Source organism: Solanum dulcamara, chromosome 2 (genome assembly GCF_947179165.1).
Source record: "Solanum dulcamara chromosome 2, daSolDulc1.2, whole genome shotgun sequence".
NCBI classification, from domain to species: domain Eukaryota; kingdom Viridiplantae; phylum Streptophyta; class Magnoliopsida; order Solanales; family Solanaceae; genus Solanum; species Solanum dulcamara.
The window spans coordinates 80,537,555-80,559,357 of NC_077238.1; the positions used below are offsets into that span (position 1 = coordinate 80,537,555).

General features: G+C 35.3%; 1 protein-coding gene across 5 annotated transcripts; it reads right to left on the reverse strand.

The window, feature by feature from the left end:
* Positions 1-10,853: 10,853 nt before the first annotated feature.
* LOC129880991 (scarecrow-like protein 13) lies at positions 10,854-20,943 on the reverse strand. Of its 5 annotated transcripts, none has more exons than XM_055955279.1 (4): positions 20,801-20,943; positions 15,972-16,031; positions 15,778-15,837; positions 10,854-12,883 (listed from the first exon to the last, which is right to left on the reverse strand). In XM_055955279.1, the coding sequence occupies exon 4, from the start codon at positions 12,740-12,742 to the stop codon at positions 11,120-11,122; it is 1,623 nt and encodes a 540-aa protein (XP_055811254.1). In that variant the 5' UTR covers positions 12,743-12,883; positions 15,778-15,837; positions 15,972-16,031; positions 20,801-20,943; the 3' UTR covers positions 10,854-11,119. The 5 variants fall into 5 exon arrangements, with proteins under 5 accessions (XP_055811254.1, XP_055811253.1, XP_055811255.1 ...); XM_055955278.1 differs by having other exon boundaries at positions 15,778-15,840; XM_055955280.1 differs by lacking the exon at positions 15,778-15,837.
* Positions 20,944-21,803: the final 860 nt, after the last annotated feature.

Genomic DNA, 21,803 nt, shown 5'->3' on the forward strand with positions numbered 1-21,803 from the left:
TTCTTTGATTTTTCCTAGTAGGGTTTGGATATGATTTGATTGAAATTTGAATAAAAAAAGTATTTTTTGACAAATGCATGTGGAACTCATAATTATAACAATTTTATTGGGTAGGTTTTGACCCGCAATAAAAGCGTAATGATTTGAGTACTGTCTCGAAGAGAGGCTCAATGAAATAAACATGTCCTTAAAGATGCGTACTACTTGCACCAAGATAGAAAGACATTATGAAGCTTCATTGTTTTCTGGGATCGACTTTGGGCTTTTTCTCGTAACTTAGGTGGGTGAACGGCTGGCCGCACCTTTCAGTACGACTACTTGTTATGATGTCACTCTAGTCACTAATTCTTTCTTCAGCATCCTCCTCCTTGCGATTAAGATAATGACTTCGAGCATAGCCAGCTTAGTCAAGGTGTGCATAAGTGGCCCGTTATAAAAAAAATATGCTCTTTTTTTTTTCCAATGCAATTCTCAAATGATATAGGAGTGTATTATTTTCTAATGTATTTTAGATGAAAAAGTTATGACCCTTGTTTGCAGTAGTTACAACTCCCACCAACTATAACCCTAAATTCAAGAAATTAATTATATATAATCACTATTTATTACTGGCATTCCAAAATTTCATGCGAGCCAAATAATGTATTCTTTCCATCACATTCTTTTTAAACCATAGAAATTTGTAACAAATATACCATTCATTTCTTTGGCCTTCTCATTTACACATTTTTTTTGTGTTCAAAATTTAAAAAATATTTCTATATCCTTCATTTTCTTTTTTTAATATAAAAAACACAAACAAACATCTTTCAAAGAGAAAGAAGAAGGGAAAAGAAAGAAGAAAAAAAAAGGTATAATTTTTTTTCTTTTTCCTTCTTCTCCTTTCAACCAAAACACAACATATTTATATATATCATTCACAATTTTTTTCTCTCTCTAATTTGTTGTTTATTACAAAAATGGCCACCAGGAAACTGGTTACCTTGATGGTGACCTTTTGTCTGCTGGTGGCTACAAATGCAACAAAAATAATTACAAATGTAGCACCTGAAAAGAGCAACAATATGAATTATTCTTTGCCACAATGTTATTATGAATGCTTGCAAATTAGAGTTTTCACATTGACTGAGTGCCAAAAAGAATGCAGAAAAGCTTGTAAAAAGCACAACAACAACTACAACAACAACATTGTCTAGGGGCATCAAATCGCGATCGTGAAAGTATACGAGAGAGAAAATAATCAAACATTTATAGAACATATTTTTGATGTAAAACATACAAGTAGTACATCGAATCGCGATTGAAGGCACACAAGAGGGGAAATAATCAAAGATTCTGGAACATATTTTTGATGTATCATTTTTGTAAAAGGTAGGATATTTTTTCCAATATATGCATAATTTCTTTTCTTAATTTTGTTTTTCCTTTTCTTAGGTATTTTTTTTTTGTATATGTATCCTTGTCAATTGTGTATTATATGTACATTTTGCAGTGATCATTATTTTGTTTAAATTAAATGAAAGATGTTTTTGTTTCCATAAATGTTGTCTTGGTTATGGCCAAGATCCAAAAATAAAAATAAAAATTCACTTTCTCAAATTCAAAGTAAAACAGTAGTTACATTAATTAGTTGACCAACAATATCTCGACCTTGAACTATCTGGTCGTTAGTTCTGCTCGTTGAATACTTTGATTCCCTAATCGCAATACAAATATTTTTTAACGAAAAATGAGAAAATCGTCTAATTTCGCTTGTGCTGCCCCCATATGTTATGAATGTGTCGTGGATCGTGCCGAGGTTACACATCCCGGGGTACTTACAGAGGGTCTCATATAGGTTTCAAAAAAAATTTGACCGAAAGCTAGTTCACCAAAATATCCATAGGCTAACACACACGAAAAATGAGAAAATCGTCTAATTCCGCTTGTGCAGCCCCTAAATGCTATGACTTCGCCTTGGATCGTGTCGAGGCTACACTTACTAATAATTTGAGTACTTACAGAGGGTCCCATAAAGGTTTCAAAAAAAATTTAACTAGAAATCAGTTTACCTAAATATTCATGGGTTAACACACACAAAGAATGAGAAATTGCCTAATTCCGCTTGTGTGACCCCTAAATGCTATGAATGCACCATGGATCATGCCGAGGCTACATGTTCTGAATTTCTGATCCCCCGAGCACTTGCGGAGATTCCCATATAGATTTCAGAAAAAATTTATTGAAAGCCAATTCACCAAAATATTCAAGGGCTAACACACACGAAAATGAGGAAATCCCCTAATTCGGCTTGTGCGACCCCTAAATGCTATAAGTGCATCGTAGATCGCGCTGAGGCTACAGGTGTTGATCCCTCGTGTACTTACGAAGGTTCCCATATAGTCTTCAAAAATAATTTGACCGAAAACCAGTTCACCAAAATATTCATGGACTAACACACACCAAAAATGAGAAAATCAACTATTCGGCTTGTGCGGTCCCTAAATATTATGAATGTCACATTGATCGTGTCGAGGCTACATGTACTGATCCCTCGGATACTTACAGATTGTCCCATATAGGTTTCAAAAAAATTTGATCGGAAGCTAGTTCACCAAAATATTAATGGGCTAACACACATGAAAAATGAGAAAATCACCTAATTCCACTTATACGGCCCCTATATGCTATGACTGCGCTATGGATCATGCCGATGCCACACACACTAATACCCCAGGTAATTACTAAGGTCCCATATAGGTTTCGAAAAAAAATTAACCGGAGGCTAATTCACCAAAATGTTCATAGGCTAACACATACAAAAAATGAGAAAATCGTCTTATTCTGCTTGTGCGGTCCCTAAATGCTATTGATGTGCCATGGATCATGCCGAGGCTCCACATGTTTATTCGTTGGGTACTTACGGAGGGTCCCATATAGGTTTCAGAAAAAAATTGATCAGAAGCTGGTTCACAAAAATATTCATGGATTAAACACACGAAAAATGAGAAAATCTCCTAATTTCGTTTGTGGCCCCTAAATGCTATGAATGCACTGTAGATCATGCCAAGGCTACTCATACTAATCACATGGGTATTTAAGACGGGTCTCATAAAGGTTTCGGGAAAAAATCATCGAAAACCAGTTCACAGAAATATTCATGGGCTAACACACAAGAAAAATGAAAAATTACCTAATTACATTTGTGCGGCACCAAAATGCAATAAATACTCTGTAGATCATACCAGAGCTACACGTTTTGATCTCCGAGTACTTACAAAGTGTCCCATATAGGTTTCAAAAAAAATTAACGAAAAGCTAGTTCACCAAAATATTCATGGGCTAATTTCACCTAATGATAAAATCTCTTAATTTCGCTTGTGTGGGCCCTAAATGCTATGACTTCTTCGTGGATTGTGCTGAGGCTACACGTGTTGATGCCTCGAGTACTTGTGGAGAGTCCCATATAGGTTTTTGAAAAAATTTGATCGAAAGTTAGTTCACCAAAATATTCATGAACTACCACACATGAAAAAGGAGAAAATCTCCTAATTCCACTTATACGGCCCCAAAACACTATAAATGCACCGTGGATCATGTCGAGGCTACATGTACTGATCTCCGAATACTTCAGAGGGTCCCAAATAGGTTGCGGAAAATTGACTAAAAGTCAGTTCATCAAAATATTAATAGTCTAACACACAAAAAATAAGAAAATCATCTAATTCCGCTTGTTCGGCCCTTAAATGCTAAAAATGCACCGTAGATCGTGCTGAGGCTACACGTACTTATGGAGGGTACTATATAGTTTTAGGAAAAAATTGATTGGAATCTAGTTCGCTAAAATATTCATGGGCTAACACATATGAAAAATGAGAAAATCGCTCAATTCTGCTTATGAGGCCCCTAAATGCTATGAGTGCGTCGTGGATCATGTGTAGCCTACATGTACTTATCCCCCTGAAACTTATGGATGGTCTTATATAGGTTTCGTAAAAAAATTCATCGTAAGCTAGTTCACCAAAATATTCATGGGCTAACATAAAAGAAAAATGAGAAAATCATTTAATTCCGCCCGTGCGACCCCTAAATACTATGAATGCAATGACAAAATCGTCTAATTCTGCTCGTGCGACCTCTAAATGGTATGAATGTGCCGTGGATCGTGCTGAGGATACATGTGATGATCCCCCAGATACTTGAGGAGGGTTCTATATAGATTTCGAAAAAATATTAATCGGAAACAGTTAACCAAAATATTCATGGTCACGAAATATGAGAAAATTGCCTAATTCCTCTTGTGTGGCCCCTAAATTCTATGAATGCGTCATGAATCATGTCGAGACTACAAAACCCTAGGTAGTTATGAAGGGTCCCATATATGTTTCAGAAAAAAAATTGACCAGAATCTAGTTCTCCAAAATATTCATGGACTATTACACACGAAAAATAAGAAAAATGCTTAATTCCTCTTCTGTAACCCCCAAATGTTATGAAGGCGTCGTGGATTGTTCTAAGGTTACACAGTATTATCCCCTTGATACTTACGAAGGGTCCTATATAGGTTTTGATAAAAATTTGATTGAAAATCAGTTTATCAAAATATTAAAGACTAACATACATGAGAAACAATAAAATTACCTAATTTCACTTTGGATACTTACAGAGGGTCCCACATAGGTTTCAAAAACAAATTAATCGGAAGTCAGTTCTCCAAAATATCCATGGCTAACACACATGAAAAATTAAAAAATTGCCTAATTCCATTTGTGCGACCCCTAAATGCTATGAAAGAGTCGTGGATCATGCCGAGGCTACACAAACTGATACCTCGAGTACTTAAGAGGGTCCCATATAGGTTTCTAAAAAAAATTATCCGGAAGCAGTTCACCAAAATATTCATGTGCTAACACACATATAAAATAGAAAAATCATGTAATTCCGCTTGTACGACACCAAAATGCTATAAATACACCATTGATTATGCCTAGGATACACATACTGATCCTCTAGGTAGTTATAGAGGGTCCTATATAGGTTTTAAAAAATTGATCGAAAGTTAGTTCATCAAAATATTAATGGACTAATACATACGAAAAATGAGAAAATCACCCAATTCGGCTTGTGTGGCCTCTAAATGATATGAACGCACTGTGGATCATGTCGTGGCTTCATCCTGCTGGTGCTTACAAAGGGTACCATATAGGTTTTCGCAAAACATTAATCGGAAGTCAGTTCACCAAAATATTCATGGGCTAACACACACCAAAAATGAGAAAATCACCTAATTCGACTTGTGCGATCCCTAAATATTATGAATGAGACATGAATTGTGTCGAGTCTATGTATTGATCCCTCGGGTACTTATGAGTGTCCCATATAATTTTCGAAAAAAATTGATCTGAAGTTAGTTCACCAAAATATTCATGGGCTAACAGACACGAGAAATGAGAAAATCACCTAATTCGACTTGTGTATCTCTAAATATTATGAATGAGACATGGATAATGCCAAGGCTAAATGTATTGATCCATCGGATCTTTACAGAGTCTCCCATATAGGTTTTGACAAAAATTGACCTGAAGCTAGTTCATCAAAATATTAATGGGCTAACAGACATGAAAAATGAGAAAATCAGCTAATTCCACTTGTGCGGCCCGTATATGCTATGAATGTGTCGTGGATCATGCCGAAGATACACGCAGTAATACCCCAGGTACTTACTGAGGATACCATTTAGGTTTGGAAAAAAAATTGACCGGAAGCTAGTTCACCAAAATACTCATATGCTAACACATACAAAAAATGAGACAACTATCTAATTCTGCTTGTGCAACCCCTAAATGCTATTAATGCGTCGTGGATCATGTAGAGGCTACACGTGTTGATTCCTGGGGTACTTACGAAGAGTCCAATATAAATTTCAGAAAAAAATGATCGGAAGTTGGTTCACAAAAGTATTCATGGGCTAACACATACGAAAAATGAGAAAATCTCCTAATTTTGCTTGTGCCCCTTAATGCAATGAATGCGCCGTGGATTGTTCCCACGCTATACGTATTGATCCTATGGGTATTTATGGAGGGTCTCACAAAGGTTTCGAAAAAAAATTGATCAAAAGTCAGTTCTCCAAAATATTCATGGGCTAACACACAAAAAATAAGAAATTGCCTAATTATGCTTGTGTGGCCCCATATAGGTTGCGAAAAAAATTGACCGAAAGCCAGTTCACCAAAATATTAATAGGCAAACACACGGAAAATAAGAAAATCACCTAATTCCGCTTGTGCGACCCTTAAATGTTATGAATGCGCCGTAGATCATTCCAAGACTACACGTTTTGATCCCCCGAGTACTTACAAAAGGTCCTATATAAGTTTCAGGAAATAATTAACCAGAATCCTGTTTACTAAAATATTCTTGGGCTAACACATATGAAAAATGAGAAAATCATCTAATTCTGCTTATGCGGCCCCAAAATGTTATGAGTGTGTAGTGGATAGTGTTGAAGCTACACGTAGTTACCCCCTGGTACTTATGGATGGTCCCATATAGGTTTCGTAAAAAAATTAATCAGAAACCAGTTCACCAAAATATTCATCGGCTAACATATAAGAAAAATAAGAAAATCGCCTAATTCCGCATGTATGAACCCTAAATGCTATCAATGCACCGTGGATCATGCTGAGGATACACATGTTGATCCCTCGGATACTTGCAGACAGTCCCATATAGTTTTTGAAAAAAATTGATCGAAAACTAGTTAATCAAAATATTAATGGACTAACATACATGAGAAATGATAAAATTGCCTAATTCCGCTTGTACGATCCTTAAATGATATAAATACTCTGTGGATATTGATGAGGCTACACGTGCTGATCCCTCGTGTACTTACAGAGGGTCCCATATTGGTTTCAGAAAAACATTAACCGAAAGATAGTTCATCAAAATATTTATAGGCTAACACACCAAAAATAAGAAAATCGCATAATTTTTCTTGTGCGGCTCCTAAATTTCTTGAATGCGAAGTTGATCATACCGAGGAAAAATTGAGGTGTCTCCAAAAGATGACATTTATGATGCCCAAAATATAGAATTATTATAAGCTCTCAAGCGTGTTTTGTTAGTTTGATTTGTGTTTTTGTCTAGTTTTTAGGGAAATTGAAGTCTGCTTGAGTTGATGATTATTGGATTGTTTTATGTGGAAATTTTCTTGCATTTGGTCTAAGGTGGAATGATGATGTTCAGAAAAGAGCACAAGGGAGGCAAAAGTTCACAAGAGGTGCTCAAACACTTGGTTTCGTTGAGGTTTTGGGACGAATTGGAAGGAAAAATTAAATAACGAACTTCACCGTGCATTGAAAGACCTTGGCTTGGATGTTTGGATGCTAAATCAACATGGTTGGACCAAGGGTGTAAACCACGAGACTGTAAGATCCCGCATGGTTTAAAGGTGGGATTATATCATATTAGGGTAAAATAGGGGAAAATGGCTTTGGAGGACCCTTTTTGTCTCAAAATCAATGACATATAATTGTATATATGATATAAGATCCATTCCTAAGTATTTTAAGAGTATTAAATGTGTTTTAGGGTTATAAGGGATCTCTATAACCAAGTCAAGCCCAAAGAATTTTTATCGACTAAGTTTTCGTATGAGACTGTAGAAGGGTCCACTTCAAACGGACATATCTCCTAGAATATATCGAATTGGGTGTCACATGACCTATAAAATTAAATCTCTTTTAGTTTTCTTTCCAACGCCACCAAGATTGCAAATTTTAGAGTTCGGAATCAAAAGTTATGACCATTTTTCTATAGACTATCACTACAGGAATTTCAGGCGCCCGAAACTTGCCTCAGTAGTTTGGGTGCTGGCGCGGCGCGAATCATGGCGTCACTAATTTCATCCCTGTTGTCAACATCATCCCTCTTGCGCATTCATCTTTCGAATTGACCTTTGTAGCTCAGGATCGTAGGGAAATAGTGGTTTACCCTTGCTTCGAGTGTTTGGCATACACTATCTGTTCCCTTCAAAAGCACAAATAAGAAACAAAAAGTAAATTAGAAAATAGTTCTACAAACTGAATTAGAACCTAATAGACTATTTCCAAGTCGTATTCCCCGGCAACGACGCCATTTTGACAACGCTCAATTACACCTCTCGAAAGAGATATAGACGATCGTTAGCAGTATATTTTATCTAACTAAGATTCGGGGTCGAACCCATAGGGAATAGATTTAAACAAGTTCTATTAGTTATCACTATTTAGTCGTAGTTACTACTTCACGAAAATAAAGATGCATAAAGTAAAATGGGGGGTTTTGTTGTATAACTTAGTAATCACTAAATGATGTTTTAGCAAGGTAGCTAAAAATTACGTTGTGAACATGTAATTTAATAGACAATTTGTATTCATAATGTCGTTCAATGCATTGCATGCAAAATTTAGTGAGTTAGGTAACATCTAATTCTCCTCCCGATCCTTCTTAGATGTATCTCATTCATCTGCTCACGGTCTTAGAATGTATACTTTACTAAGCCTTGCTCTAGATCTCAGAGTACTATCTCCTCCCGGTCTTAAGTAATATAGATAAAGTTTATCCCTTCTTACGAAATCAAACTCTTCGAATTACTATTGTGATATTCTTTTCCTAATCACTACCTCCCTTCCGGGCAAGCAATGAATACAAGCAAGTTTTTAATGTGTGCACTCACTAAGAAAGACTTTTAAATGAAGAAACCACAATACATGCAAAAGAAATTATGACTATCAATCCTACTTTTTGCCTATTTAATTAAGTCGTCATGGTTCCCACAACTCTAGTTGTGGTCTTAGCTACTCATACTTATAGGTAAAAGAACAAGAATTTGTGCATAATTCATGAACAAATACCTACGCAGATGAAGAAGTCAACCTTGAATCAATCACACAAATGACAAATCAAGAATGAAAACCAGAATGATGTTTTAAGAATCAATCTCCAAAAGTAGTTAAGTGTTGCTTTAATGTGTTCACAAAGTACTCAAAATAATAATAAAACGCCGAACCCTAAAAATAAAATAAATTCGGGTATTTATAGAAATATAAAACCAAATCCTAAACCAACTAGGAAAACTGAAGTCGGCACGTTTCACACTCACTCACCACGGACCGTATTGAACTTCACGGTCCGTGATCCTCTTTCGTGGTGTTTAACTTGGCTCCTGCTATGTGGCTTTCATCTCTTCACGGGCAACCATCACGCCTCGTAGTACTGACTACGATTCGTACTAGATTCCGTGGTGATCTTTGACGATTTTCCACTTTTTCCCTCAGCCTCTACGAGCAATCACTACGGTCCGTAGTGGTTTTCACGGCCCGTAATAGGTTCCGTGGAGTTACACTTAACAAAATTTGCAGCGTTCGCCTCTTCATAGCCTCAGCATTACAGCGGTGGCCACCACGGCCCGTGCAAGGCATTACGATCTGTGGTGGGCTCCGTGAAGATCTACTTCATCACAATTTCATCAGCAGTTTTCTCTTCTCATCAGCACTACGACAGCCACCACGGCCGGTGCAAAGCACTACGATCCGTGGTGGGGCTCGTATTCCTCAGTCCTCATCCAAACAATACTCAGACCCACAGAATCATCAAAACTTGTGCGTGACTTAGTTTTCCTACAACATAAACAAAAACCACGTCATATCTATAGAAACATGCTTGCAACGCACACTAATTCACCGTTTTGAGCGCTAAAAATGTCGTAAATATGCGACACATCAGGGTCCTATAAAGATTTTGGAAAACAGTGACCGAAAATCATCACCAAAAACTTTATTGACTAACACACGAAAAACTCATTAAATCGCCTAATATTTATTGAGTGGCTCCTAAATGCTAAAATAATAGTATGGATCATGGCAAGGCTATACATATTTTTCCTTCAGGTCATTATGGAGGGTCTGTAAAGGTCTCAAAAAAGTGTTTAAAATCCATATCATCAAAATATTCATTGACTAACACAAAAAAAAAATTGAGAAAATCGCCTAATTCTTATTGAATTGCCCCTAAATGTTAAAAAAGGCGTGAATCATAGTGAAGCTATACATATTGTTCTCTCAAATCATTACGGTAGGTCCTGTAAAGATTTTTAAAAAACCACTAATATTGTTGGTTGCCATCATCACCTAGGTTCAAGCCAAAGAAGCAATTTCAGTCGATCAATATCAAATTTACTACAATTTGTTGTGATCCCGTGTGTCCCACATAAGTTGTATGGAGAGCCAACGACCTCATTGGTCATGGTTGGCACCCCTCGAGTCCAGGCCACCACTCAGGACCTTGGCCGGCCCCATGAGCCGAACATTGGCTCTGATACCATTTAACAACTTTGAGCCCAACTCCTCAAAAGCTAGCTATTGAAGTGGGAGAGCCCAAGTTTATTTAAGTCTCATACCAACTCCCTATTCAATCGATGTAGGACACAAAGGATCATAACACAATCTATTTTTTTTCAAAAGTACCCCATCGTAGCGCTTTCTAACTATTACAGCCCATGAACTAGATCAAAATCATTCTCAACGAGTCTATAAGAACCGATTCCGTTTATTTTATTGGGTCGGAGTGAAGATCAAAGATTTAGATCGACCGATCCAATAGAACAACTCAAAAAATAAAGAAGTATCATTAATCTCTTCACGCTCGTTCAAAGCACGAAATATCATTTGTTCAAATAAGAATCCCCTTCCTTGCATTATTTCTTCTTCATATAGCTAAATATAGAATGTACGGGACAACCGTGGAATCTAACTTGATATGATATCACTATTATTTTGTAACTGGTTGACACAACTAGTAAGCCTTGATGCAATTATTGATACAATTCATAAATCAAAAAAGAGATCAACATAGCAAGCAAAAGAGACGAGAACATTTCCAATGTCTTAACTTTGTTTAGATGTTTTCTGCTAAATTCATGTCAACAAATGAGAAGATGCACAATTCTATTTCAGAGTTCACTATTTCCCTTCCAATGTTGACATGTACACGCCTAAGATTTTCGTTTTTCCTACATCTCGTAAAACTAAAAAGGTAAACATATCCGGATCATGTAGGGAGAGATTTACATCTTAGACAACATTTCCAGAAGCAGTCATCTCCAAGCTGAAGAAGTCGCTAAAGCTCTGTTCTTCCATCCGAGATAAAGTGCACCTTTGCTCTCTGCAAGTCGATAATTTGGGCTAAACTCTTTCAACACATCGTTGATGGCTTCACCAACTGACGGACTCAAGGGGTATGGAGTAAATCCAGCCATCGTAAGTCTCATATTCCACTTCCCAAAAAGTTCGTGTCTTTCCACTCTGTCAGCCCCCTCACATGCGATTATGTTGACAACGTCTCGTGCCACGCAATGCTGCTCTGCACTGATCCTCTGGCTGTCATCCCTCGTGCGAGCTGCATCAATTGACTCGAACATTGCGGTGTAGTAATCCAGAGTTTCATGGAATCTTGGAAGGAAAGCAGAAGTGTTGGTGTTAGATTCTTGTTCAACAAGGGTGACAATTTTCGGGGACAAGCTCTTAACTAGTCTTAGTAGACGGTCTCGATGGTTCGCAGTGCTTACACTCTCGTCTGGCATGTGATGCAGCACATACGGGAAGTTAACTGCCAAGGCTTCTCCATGTCTAATTTGGAGGTTTTCTAGATGAACGTCACAGCCCGATATTGCAGCAGCATGGAATTCAAATGGCACTCCACATGATTCAGCAACTTTTGCTAGCCTTTCACCTACTAGCTGAAGTCCTCCACCGCGTGCATGAGCCGATTGGGAATCATCAACACCTGTGATGTGGACGAAAGGGGGTCCACCAGGCCGACGAGCAAGATTTTGCATAAGGAATATCCATTGACTTCCTTGTGCAATTTGAAAATCAATTATATGGATTCTGCTCTCATTCCTCATGACTTCTTCGATCACAACGTTGGCGGATGTGTAAGCGAATTTGTAGTAGGGGCAGATGTGATAGAGGACTTGCATGTAAGAGATCAATTCCGAACTAGTTGGTTCGTTGCACTTAAGCTTTTTGTATATGTTACTTCCCGAAGAATATAATCTTGCTCTGAGCCCTTCCAACATGTACGCGCTCAATCGTTGCATAGGTTCCCCAGAAACTGACACCCTTTGCTCTAAGACATTCATCAGAACATCTGCAGCTGAGAATTCGGCATCCGATATTGCTTCAGCACAGGCAAGGAGCAGCTCTTTCATGTCCAAGCTCGATGCAATTTCCAATACTCGATTCCACTTTGAAGGTTTTGAGACCTCACAATTGAAAGAGCAACTGCTGTTTTCATCAATATCAGATTCCGGCCCTAGCAACTTATTCGCCATCTCCCTTAGCACATGCTTCAGTTCATCGCCATCATTAATTACTGAGCACCCGCTCAAAGGTGAACCATAAGTGTTGTCTGAGGAATGGTGTTGATCTGATGTGTACGACTGAGAACACTGAGGAGAGAATGGACTCCAGTTGGACGAGACACTTAAAGCAGGAGGCGAATCATAGATGACATAACCAGCATCAGGCAGCGAGTCCAGAGTATAAAAATTTTCATTCTGTGTCTGATAAGAGAGCTGTGTCCCCGAGCTGCTAGTATCGTTGGAATTGTTGCTAACTACATGGTGAGGGCTATAATATTGCTCAAAGTTCTCCTGTGGCTGATGGTACAACTTGTGAACTCCGCCTGATGATTGAGGTATCTGGGATGCGTGCATGTCGAGATCAGTCACGCGCTCTCTTCAAATTGGCTAAGATGCTGCACAACTTTTCCAAGCTATCGATGTCTCTTCGTTAAAAGCAGTCACAAAGAATCAGAGGTTTTCAGCAGATACGTCGAATGTCCTAACCAACAAAATCTGCCAATAAAAAAATCATGAATCAGTATATTTGATGAAACCAGAATTTGGTAAAATGCAGTAAAGGAAACAGAGGATCTCTCATAAAAGAACCAAGAAGCTTTTCAAAGAACAAAAATGTAAATCTCAACGCATAACAGTCGGAAAAGGACACACAAAATCTGCCAATAAAAAAAATCATCAATCAGAATATTTGATGAAACCAGAATTTGGTAAAATGCAGTAAAGGAAACAGAGGATCTATCATAAAAGAACCAAGAAGCTTTTCAAAGAACAAAAATGTAAATCTCAACGCATAACAGTCGGAAAAGGACACACCAATACAAGTAAGAAGGCATCCACATCTTCTTATCACAAAGTACGAATCAGAAGTGTCAGCAAAATAACAAATTTCTACAGACTGACAAGTGTAAAAAAGAATTTATGCTAATAGGTCACATAAAAGATGACTATAGGTAAACGTCAGAATTAGCGAGATCTGTAACCTCGAGACAAGCAGGTAACCTGCTACAACATGTTAAAATACACGGATACCGTAAAATCAGTGTTGTGTTAAATCCAATAAACAGACGACAAACAGCACGAAGACAATGGACAGTTCATCAAATCAAAACATCACAAACTCCAAAGAGATTTATAGTTCACATTCTACAGCCAGTCCTCCACCAAATTACTACACCTATGTCAATATGAACTGATGTGAGTAGAATAAAACACCACACACACACACACACAGAGTGGGGAAAAAGACAATCTTTACCTCTGAACCAGAATGTATAATTAGTCAGACATATCAAGGAAGGAATAAAGGATAAAACAAAAGGCGATAATTAATGAAGTTGGTTTTAGATACCTAATTGAGGGAAGACACAATTGGAAAAGATAAAATGTAACAAACTCACATCCAGAAAAGAACAAGGAAAGACAGCTAATGAAGTTTAATTCATTATCATTATCTGTAACTACTATATAAAGTGATAAAAGAAAATATTAAATGCAGTGACAAAATTACCAAAGATTCACAAGCTTATCAACAAAAGTATAAAAATTAAAATCAATTTCATTAGTCATTCCCCTCATATATATATACACTTAAAAATAGAAAAGTGTACTAGAAAGAGCCAATTTCAGATATCTGAATAAATGTTATGTCTAACATCTTAAAAAAATAGACAAAAAATAAGGAACTTGAAATATTCAGATCATTAACTACTGAAAAATTAATGAACACAGTAATAACTTAACATGTGAGATCAATTTTATGGTAACTTGAGGGAAATTAGCAGATTCGAAAGGAGGAGAAAAAGGCAGAAAACACAGAAACTATTTTCATGAAATTGAAAGCAACAGATTCAACATATATAAAACTTTTTCTCATACCATGAAGAAACAATAAGAATCGCCTACTCCAGGGGCGGATCTTAGAGGAGCATTCATTGAAAAATTACACTTTTTTCTTTATGTATATACAATAGATGATAAATGCCTCAGTGAAAATCCTACCTCCGTCACAGGACTACTCAGAAGACAAAAACCTCTTACTTCCAACATTAAGAGCAAGAATCGATATATACAAAGATAGGAATCAAATAATCAGATTAAAATCATGGATCCGTCTCTGCACACGAACCAAAAAGGGAAATAAAAGAAAAAGAGAAACTTCAAAGAATCAGCTTCATATACACAGAAGTCACAGAAACTTTCCATTCAAAAAGCAAAGAACAAACCTTTGATTTTCAAGATTAAAACAGAAACTTAATTAAACGATAAACGAAGTCAAGAACTTGCATTTATAGGCAATTAAATCACTAATAGACTAATCAAAACTACATACAAAATCAAAAACTAGCTAGTACCAATAGTCAAAGGGAAACAAGAATCAAATCAAATGGTATTACAAACCTAAAGAAGATAGTCTTTTTGATGAATTCAAGATTTTGTTTCCAGAGAGACTTTTGTTTTCTCTAAATACAAGAGAAGATTGAAGATATGGTCTATGAGAGTTTTTGGTGCTTGTTATATAGGGGCTGGTTTCTTGGAGATATTGTAGATCACAGTTTGCTGGCATCACGTCGGAAGAGTGTGTATTCCTACTCATAGTCTATTTGGTCAGTTCACACTGTACTTTCCAAGTAGAGTACTTTCCAAGTAGAGTGAAATGATTAGTCTAGTTTTATTTGGGTTAGTTTCTCGGCACGTGTGTGCACGTGTATGGGAATCATGTCATATCATTTTCTAGAAACACCTTCATGTATTGAGTATTTGTATAGTCATCATTTTTTGCCGTCAGTTCACAATATTCTCTCCCAGTAGAGTGAAATGATTGCTCTTGTTTTTATTTAGACTAGTTCCTCGGCACATGAATAGCACGAGAATGGCAAATCATGTCATATAATTCTCTAAAAATACCTTCATGTTTTGATATCAGTAACCTCGAGACCTGCTGACTGCTATAGCATGTTAAAATATTCAGCTACTGTAAAATCAGTGCTGTGTTAAATACAATAAACAGATACCCCAAACAGCACATGGAGCTATTATCATTCATCTAGGCTCAAATACCATGAAGACATTGGACAGTTCATCAAATCAAAACATCACAAACTCCATAGAGATATATATCTCACATTTTACGGCCAGCCGTTCACCAAAATACTACGCCTATGTCGATATGAACTAAGGTGAGTAGGATAAAACAACACACACACACACAGAGTGGGGAAATAGACACTCTTTACCTCTTCAGCAAGTAGACCTCTAAACCAGAATTTGTAATTAGTCAGACATATCAAGGGAAGAACAAAGGGAAAAAAGTGATAATTAATGAAGTTGGTTTTAGATACCTAACTGAGGGAAGACACAGTTGAAAAAAAGATAAAACATAATTAACTCACCTCCAGAAAAGAACAAGCAAAGACGCCTAATGCACTACAAGATTAATTCATCATCTTCACCTACTAAATGGAGTAATAAAAAGAAAATATTAGCTAGTACCAATAGTCAACGAGAAACAAGAATTAAAGAACCTTCAAGAGATTGAGGTTTTTTTTATGAAGAGACAAGAATCAAATCAAATGGTATTACAAACCTTAAAAACATAGTCTCTTTGATAAATTCAAGATTCTTTTTCCAGAGAGACTTCGGTTTTCTGCTAAATACAAGAGAAGATTAAAGAAATAGTCAGAGAGTGTTTCGTGACTGTTATATAGGGCTGGTTTCTTGGAGATAACTACTTGAACTGCCCCTCCACCAACATTGTAGACCACATTTTTCTAGCACCATGTGGGAAGTGTCTATTCCTAGTCGTAGTTTATTTGGCCATCTTTTTTTCCCGTCAGTTCACAATATTCTTTCTGAGTAGAGTGAAATGATTACCCTTGTTTTTATTTAAATTAGTTTCTCGGCACGTGTGTTGCACGTGTATGCTGCATTATGTCATATAGTTTTCATTTAAAAAACAAAAAACAAACCTTTGATTTTCAAGATCAAAACAGAAACTTAATTAAACCATAAACAAAGTTAAGAACTTGCATTTAATAGGCAATTAAAATTTAAAGCACAACTTAATGAAGTTAGTTTTAGATACCTAATTGAGGGAAGACACAATTGAAAAAGATAAAATGCAACCATCTCACCTCCAGAAAAGAACAAGCAAAGATGTCTAATGCACTGCAAGATTAACTCATTATCTTCAACTACTAAATGAAGTAATAAAAGAAATATTAGCTTGTACCAAGAATCAAAGAGGAACAAGAATCAAAGAACCTTCAAAAAATTTGAGTCTTTTTTATAAAGAAGCAAGAATCAAATGGTATTACAAACCTTAAAAAGATTTGAGTCTTTTTGATGAGTTCAAGTTTGTTTTTTTCAGAGAGACAATTATCTCTGAGAGTTTTTGGTGCTTGTTATATAGTCAAACAAAGGGATCATTTTCTTGGTGATAACTACTTGAACTGCCCCTCCTCCATTATTGTAGACCACAGTTATATGGCACCACATGGGAAGTGTCTATTCCGCGGTGAGAGAATGAAATGATCCGAGGTGATAGAGTAGAGTGAAATGATTATTCTTGTTTTTATCTAGACTAGTTTCTTGGCACATGTGTTGCACATGTATGCCAAATCATTTCATATATTTTTGAAAATATTATCTTTAACTTTACAGAATTGGGAAACTTAGAAACAATATACTAGTCTTGCACGTGCGTTGCAAGTATATGCCGAATCATGTCATATTGTTTTCTTATTCACAAGCAATCAACTTGTCATAAAGATGAGTTCGCAATATCATCAACAAACTCAACCAAATTTCTAATAAACAGATAACATAAACAACGCATGAAGCTATTATCATTCATCTAGGCTCAAATACCACAAAGACAATGGACCATTCATCAAATCAAAACATCCAAATATAGCTCACAAACTCCACAACGATTTATATCTCACATTTTACGACCAGTCCTTCACCAAAATACTACACCTATGTCATCATGAACTGAAGAAAATAGAAGAAAACAACGCACGCACATACATACACCGGAAAAGTAGGTTTTTACATCTTCCGAATGTGAGCTCTAAACCAGAATGTGTAATTAGTCAACCATATTTGGACAAAATATCTAGATATTGGTGATCTTAGAAATTCTATTTCTATAAAGATGTTTAATTATTATTTACCAAAAAAGGAGAAAATGGTTATAAGGGGTAATTTTACAAAGAGCCTTATGTACTGTAGTTGAATTCAAGTGAACACACAATACTCCATTTTTTAATTTCTTCGAGGAGAACAAAAAATTTCCAAAGATCTCGGGGATCGATCCTTTTCTTGGGTAAGAACATAGGAAATTCCAAATTAAGCTTTGATTCATGGATTCTTGTGCTTCTTATTGTTGCTAGAGTTTAATATTGTGCTAAAATTCTTTAACATCAAATTGAAGTCGAATTTTGGGAAAAGAAAAGTGAATGTGATTCTAGGTCTCTTTGTATAGAATGAATAAGTTAAATATCCCCCTAATCTATAATCATTTAGCGAGTTTCATACCTAAACTAGTTTATTGTATGCTCCTATTGCCCTGGACTATATCTCCCTTTAGATTAAAAGCCCTCGATTGAATGTCTCAAAATATTTCAGATAACTTGTTCGAGAGGCACGTGGGAGATTAAAAAAGTCTTAAAAATGAGTTCATGTGACACAATGAGTTCATGGTAGTTTTGTGAACACTCAATAAATTAGGTATGAAACTCACAAAATAGTTTTCATGCGTACTGCCACATGGAACTCTTTGGAAGAAATTTTGGAGTGTGATGTTCACATAGCCTGTCATATTCCTCCGGGGAGTATTTTCATGAGTTCAGGGTTTTTTTGTGAACACCCAATATTTTAGGTATAAAACTCGCAAAACAATGACAGTTTAAGTTTTGTAAATGCAAAGACACAATTGGAAAAGATAGAATGTAACCAACTCACCTCAAGAAAAGAACAAGCAAAGACACCTAATGCACTACAAGATTAATTCATTATCTTCAACTACTAAATGAAGTAATAAAAGAAAATATTAGCTAGGACCAATAGCCAACTAGAAACAAGAATCAAAGAAGCCTCAAAATATTTGAGTCTTTTTTTTATGAAGAAGCAAGAATCAAATCAGATGGTATTACAAACCTTAACAAGATTGAGTCTTTTTGATGAATTCAAGATTTTTTTTCCAGAGAGACTTTTGTTTTCTCCTAAGTAAAAGAGAGAAGATTGAACGAATGATCTCTCAGAAGTTTTGGTGTTTGTCATATAGGTCGGATTTCTTGGAGATAACTGCTTGAACTTCCCCTCCACCAGTTTGATGGCACCATGTGGGAAGTGTCTACTCCTAGTCATAGTTATTTGGTCATCTTTTTTTCCCCTGTCAGTTCACAATATTCTTTCGGCTATGAGAAACTGAAATGATCTGAGGTGATAGAGTAGAGTGATAAGATTATTCTTGTTTTTATTTAGACTAGTTTCTCGGCACGTGTGTTGCACGTGTATGCCAAATCTTGTCATATATTTCTGAAAAAAAATATGATCTTTAACTTTACAGCATTGGGAAGCTTAGAAATAATATTCTAGTCTTGCACGTGTATGCCGAATTATTTCACATAATTTTGAAAAATATGATCTTAACTTCATAGAATTGGGAAACTTAGAAATAATATGCAAGTCTTGCACGTGCGTTGCACATGTATGGCGAATCATGTCATATAGTTCTCTCATTCACAAGCAATCAAATTGTCGTAATGAAGAGCTAGAAATATCATCAACAAACTCAACCAAAATTTCTAACTCATACTGAAATCAAAGCCCTTCAGAAAAAAGCTGGAAACACAGACAAAAATCCTTTTAAGTTTAAATCTTTTCTCATACCATGAAGAAGAAACATGAATAACTACTCCAGGGGCGGCGCTAGAGGGCCTTTATCAATTTTTTTTATTGTATATTATATAGTAGATGATGAACTTTTGGTGAAAATTTTGTCTCCGGCACTGGACTACTCAGAAGACAAAAAACTCTTACTTCCAGCTTTAAGAGCAGAATGTATATATACAAAGATAGGAATCAATATTGACATCCATCTTACCAACCATACATAAAGATCAAGAATAATTGACATAAGCAAAAGATAGGAATCAATATTGACATCCATCTTACCGACCAAACATAAAGATCAAGAATAATTGACATAAGCAAAAGATAGGAATCAATATTGACATCAACCTTACCGAACAGACATAAAGATCAAGAATAATTGACATGAGCAAAAGATAGGAATCGATATTGACATCCATCTTATCAACCAAACATAAAGATCAAGAATAATTGACATAAGCAAAAGAGAGGAATCAATACTAAGGGACCAATATTGATATCTCTCTTACCGACCAACATAAAGAGCGAGAATTAGCATATACATAAAGAAGAACAAAAAAAAAATCTAACAAGGAAAATTTAAAAAGTGCAAATGTCACACCTAGGATTTGAACAAGCAATACACTAGAAGCTTCCTAATTTGAAGGGGATTAATTTTTACTCTATTTGCACAGTATATTCTTCCGACTAATGGAATCAATTGAACTCCTTCTGAATTCTGAGCATGTATCTCCGTCACTCCCCCACCCCACAAACAGGAGCAGATGCAGCACATTATTCAACGGGTTTATTTCAACCCCGTAGCTTTGGCTTAAACCTTGTATATTTGTTAAAATACTCACTAAACAAGTACAAATAATAAATTTCAAACTCAGTAATCAAATATATAGTGATAAAAAATCAAACTTGAACCCATAAATTCAAATCTTGAATCCGCCTTTGCCCACACACCAAAAAAGGAAAAAAAAAGGACTTCAAATGAACAGCTTCATATATACGGAAGTCACAGAAACTTTTCATACAGAACTGCAAGCAAATTAAAGGATAAACCTTTGATTGCAAGATTAACACAGAAACTTAACTAAAACATAAACAAAGTCAAAATCTTCCATTTAATAGGTTACTAATCACTACTTAGACTAATTTATCAAATCTCCATTATAAATCAAATAAATTATAATAAAAATTCAAACTTTAACACATAAAGTTCAAATCTTGAATCCGCCCCACAAACCAAAAAAAAAAAGGAAAAAAAACACACTTCAAACTTCATACATACAGAAACATAAAATTTCCATTCAAAAACTGTAAGCAAAGAACAAACCTTTCATTTCCTAAACAAAAAACTAATCAAAACCCATAAACAAAGTCAAGAACTTGCACTTAATAAGCAATTAAATCACTAATTAAACTAATCAAAACTCCATACTAAAATCAAATAACAGCAACTACAAATAGCCAAAGAAAAACAACATTTAAGATGCCCAATAAAGAAAGGAAGAAAAGATTACAAACCTTATAAAGATTGAATCTTTTTGATGAATTCAAGATTACTATTTTTCCAGAGGGACTTTTGTTTTTCTGTCTTCTGTCTTATGATGATGGAAGAAATGAGAAGTCCCTGTGAGAGATTTTGGTGCTTATTATATAGTCAAAACAAATTAATTTTAAAAAAAAATAACAAAAAAAGGTAAAATATAAAGAGCTGGTTTCTTGGAGATAACTACTTGAACTACCCCTCCACTAAAATTGTAGACCACAGTTTGATGGTACCACATGGGAAGCGTCTATTCCTAGTCATTGTTTATTTGTTGATTTGGTCATCCTTTTTATTTTCCTTTATCAGTACACAATATTCTTTTTAGTAGGGTGAAATGATTACTCCTGTTTTTATTTAGATTAAATTTTCGATATGTGTATTGCATGTCTATGTCGAATTATTTTAATGGGGAGTGTTGTTTTCAAGCGAACTCAATAATACTAGAAGGCATTGTATTTTAATTTATTTATTTTAAAAGTTTATTTTAAAGATAAACATATTTTAATTTTAATTTTTTATATGAGAGTTTTAAGACACAAAATTAAAAAATATTTTAATATATTTAACAGACAATTAATTTAAGACCAATAAAATTTTAAAGTCTTCTCTTCCTTTTTAAACTGCTTGACAAGTCAAAACAAGATAAACAAATTGAAACAGGAAAAATATATTATATATTTTTTAATTAATTAAAACTTTTGAGTAAATAATTATGTATAAAATTAATGGTCTTAAAGTACAAGTTTTACAAATGTTGAATACATATGCATATATTTAAATGCACGGAATTTTATTTGGACATCTTAATTAGAATTCGTATCATTTAAATATTTGTAGTAGAGTATAATTGTATAATTTTGATATTTTTTTACTGATTTAATCAAATATATAAAGAGTTTGTAACACACTTATTGATGACATGTCAAAATAATGAATTAAATGAAAATATGTGACATTTGAAAAATAATAGTTAAAAAT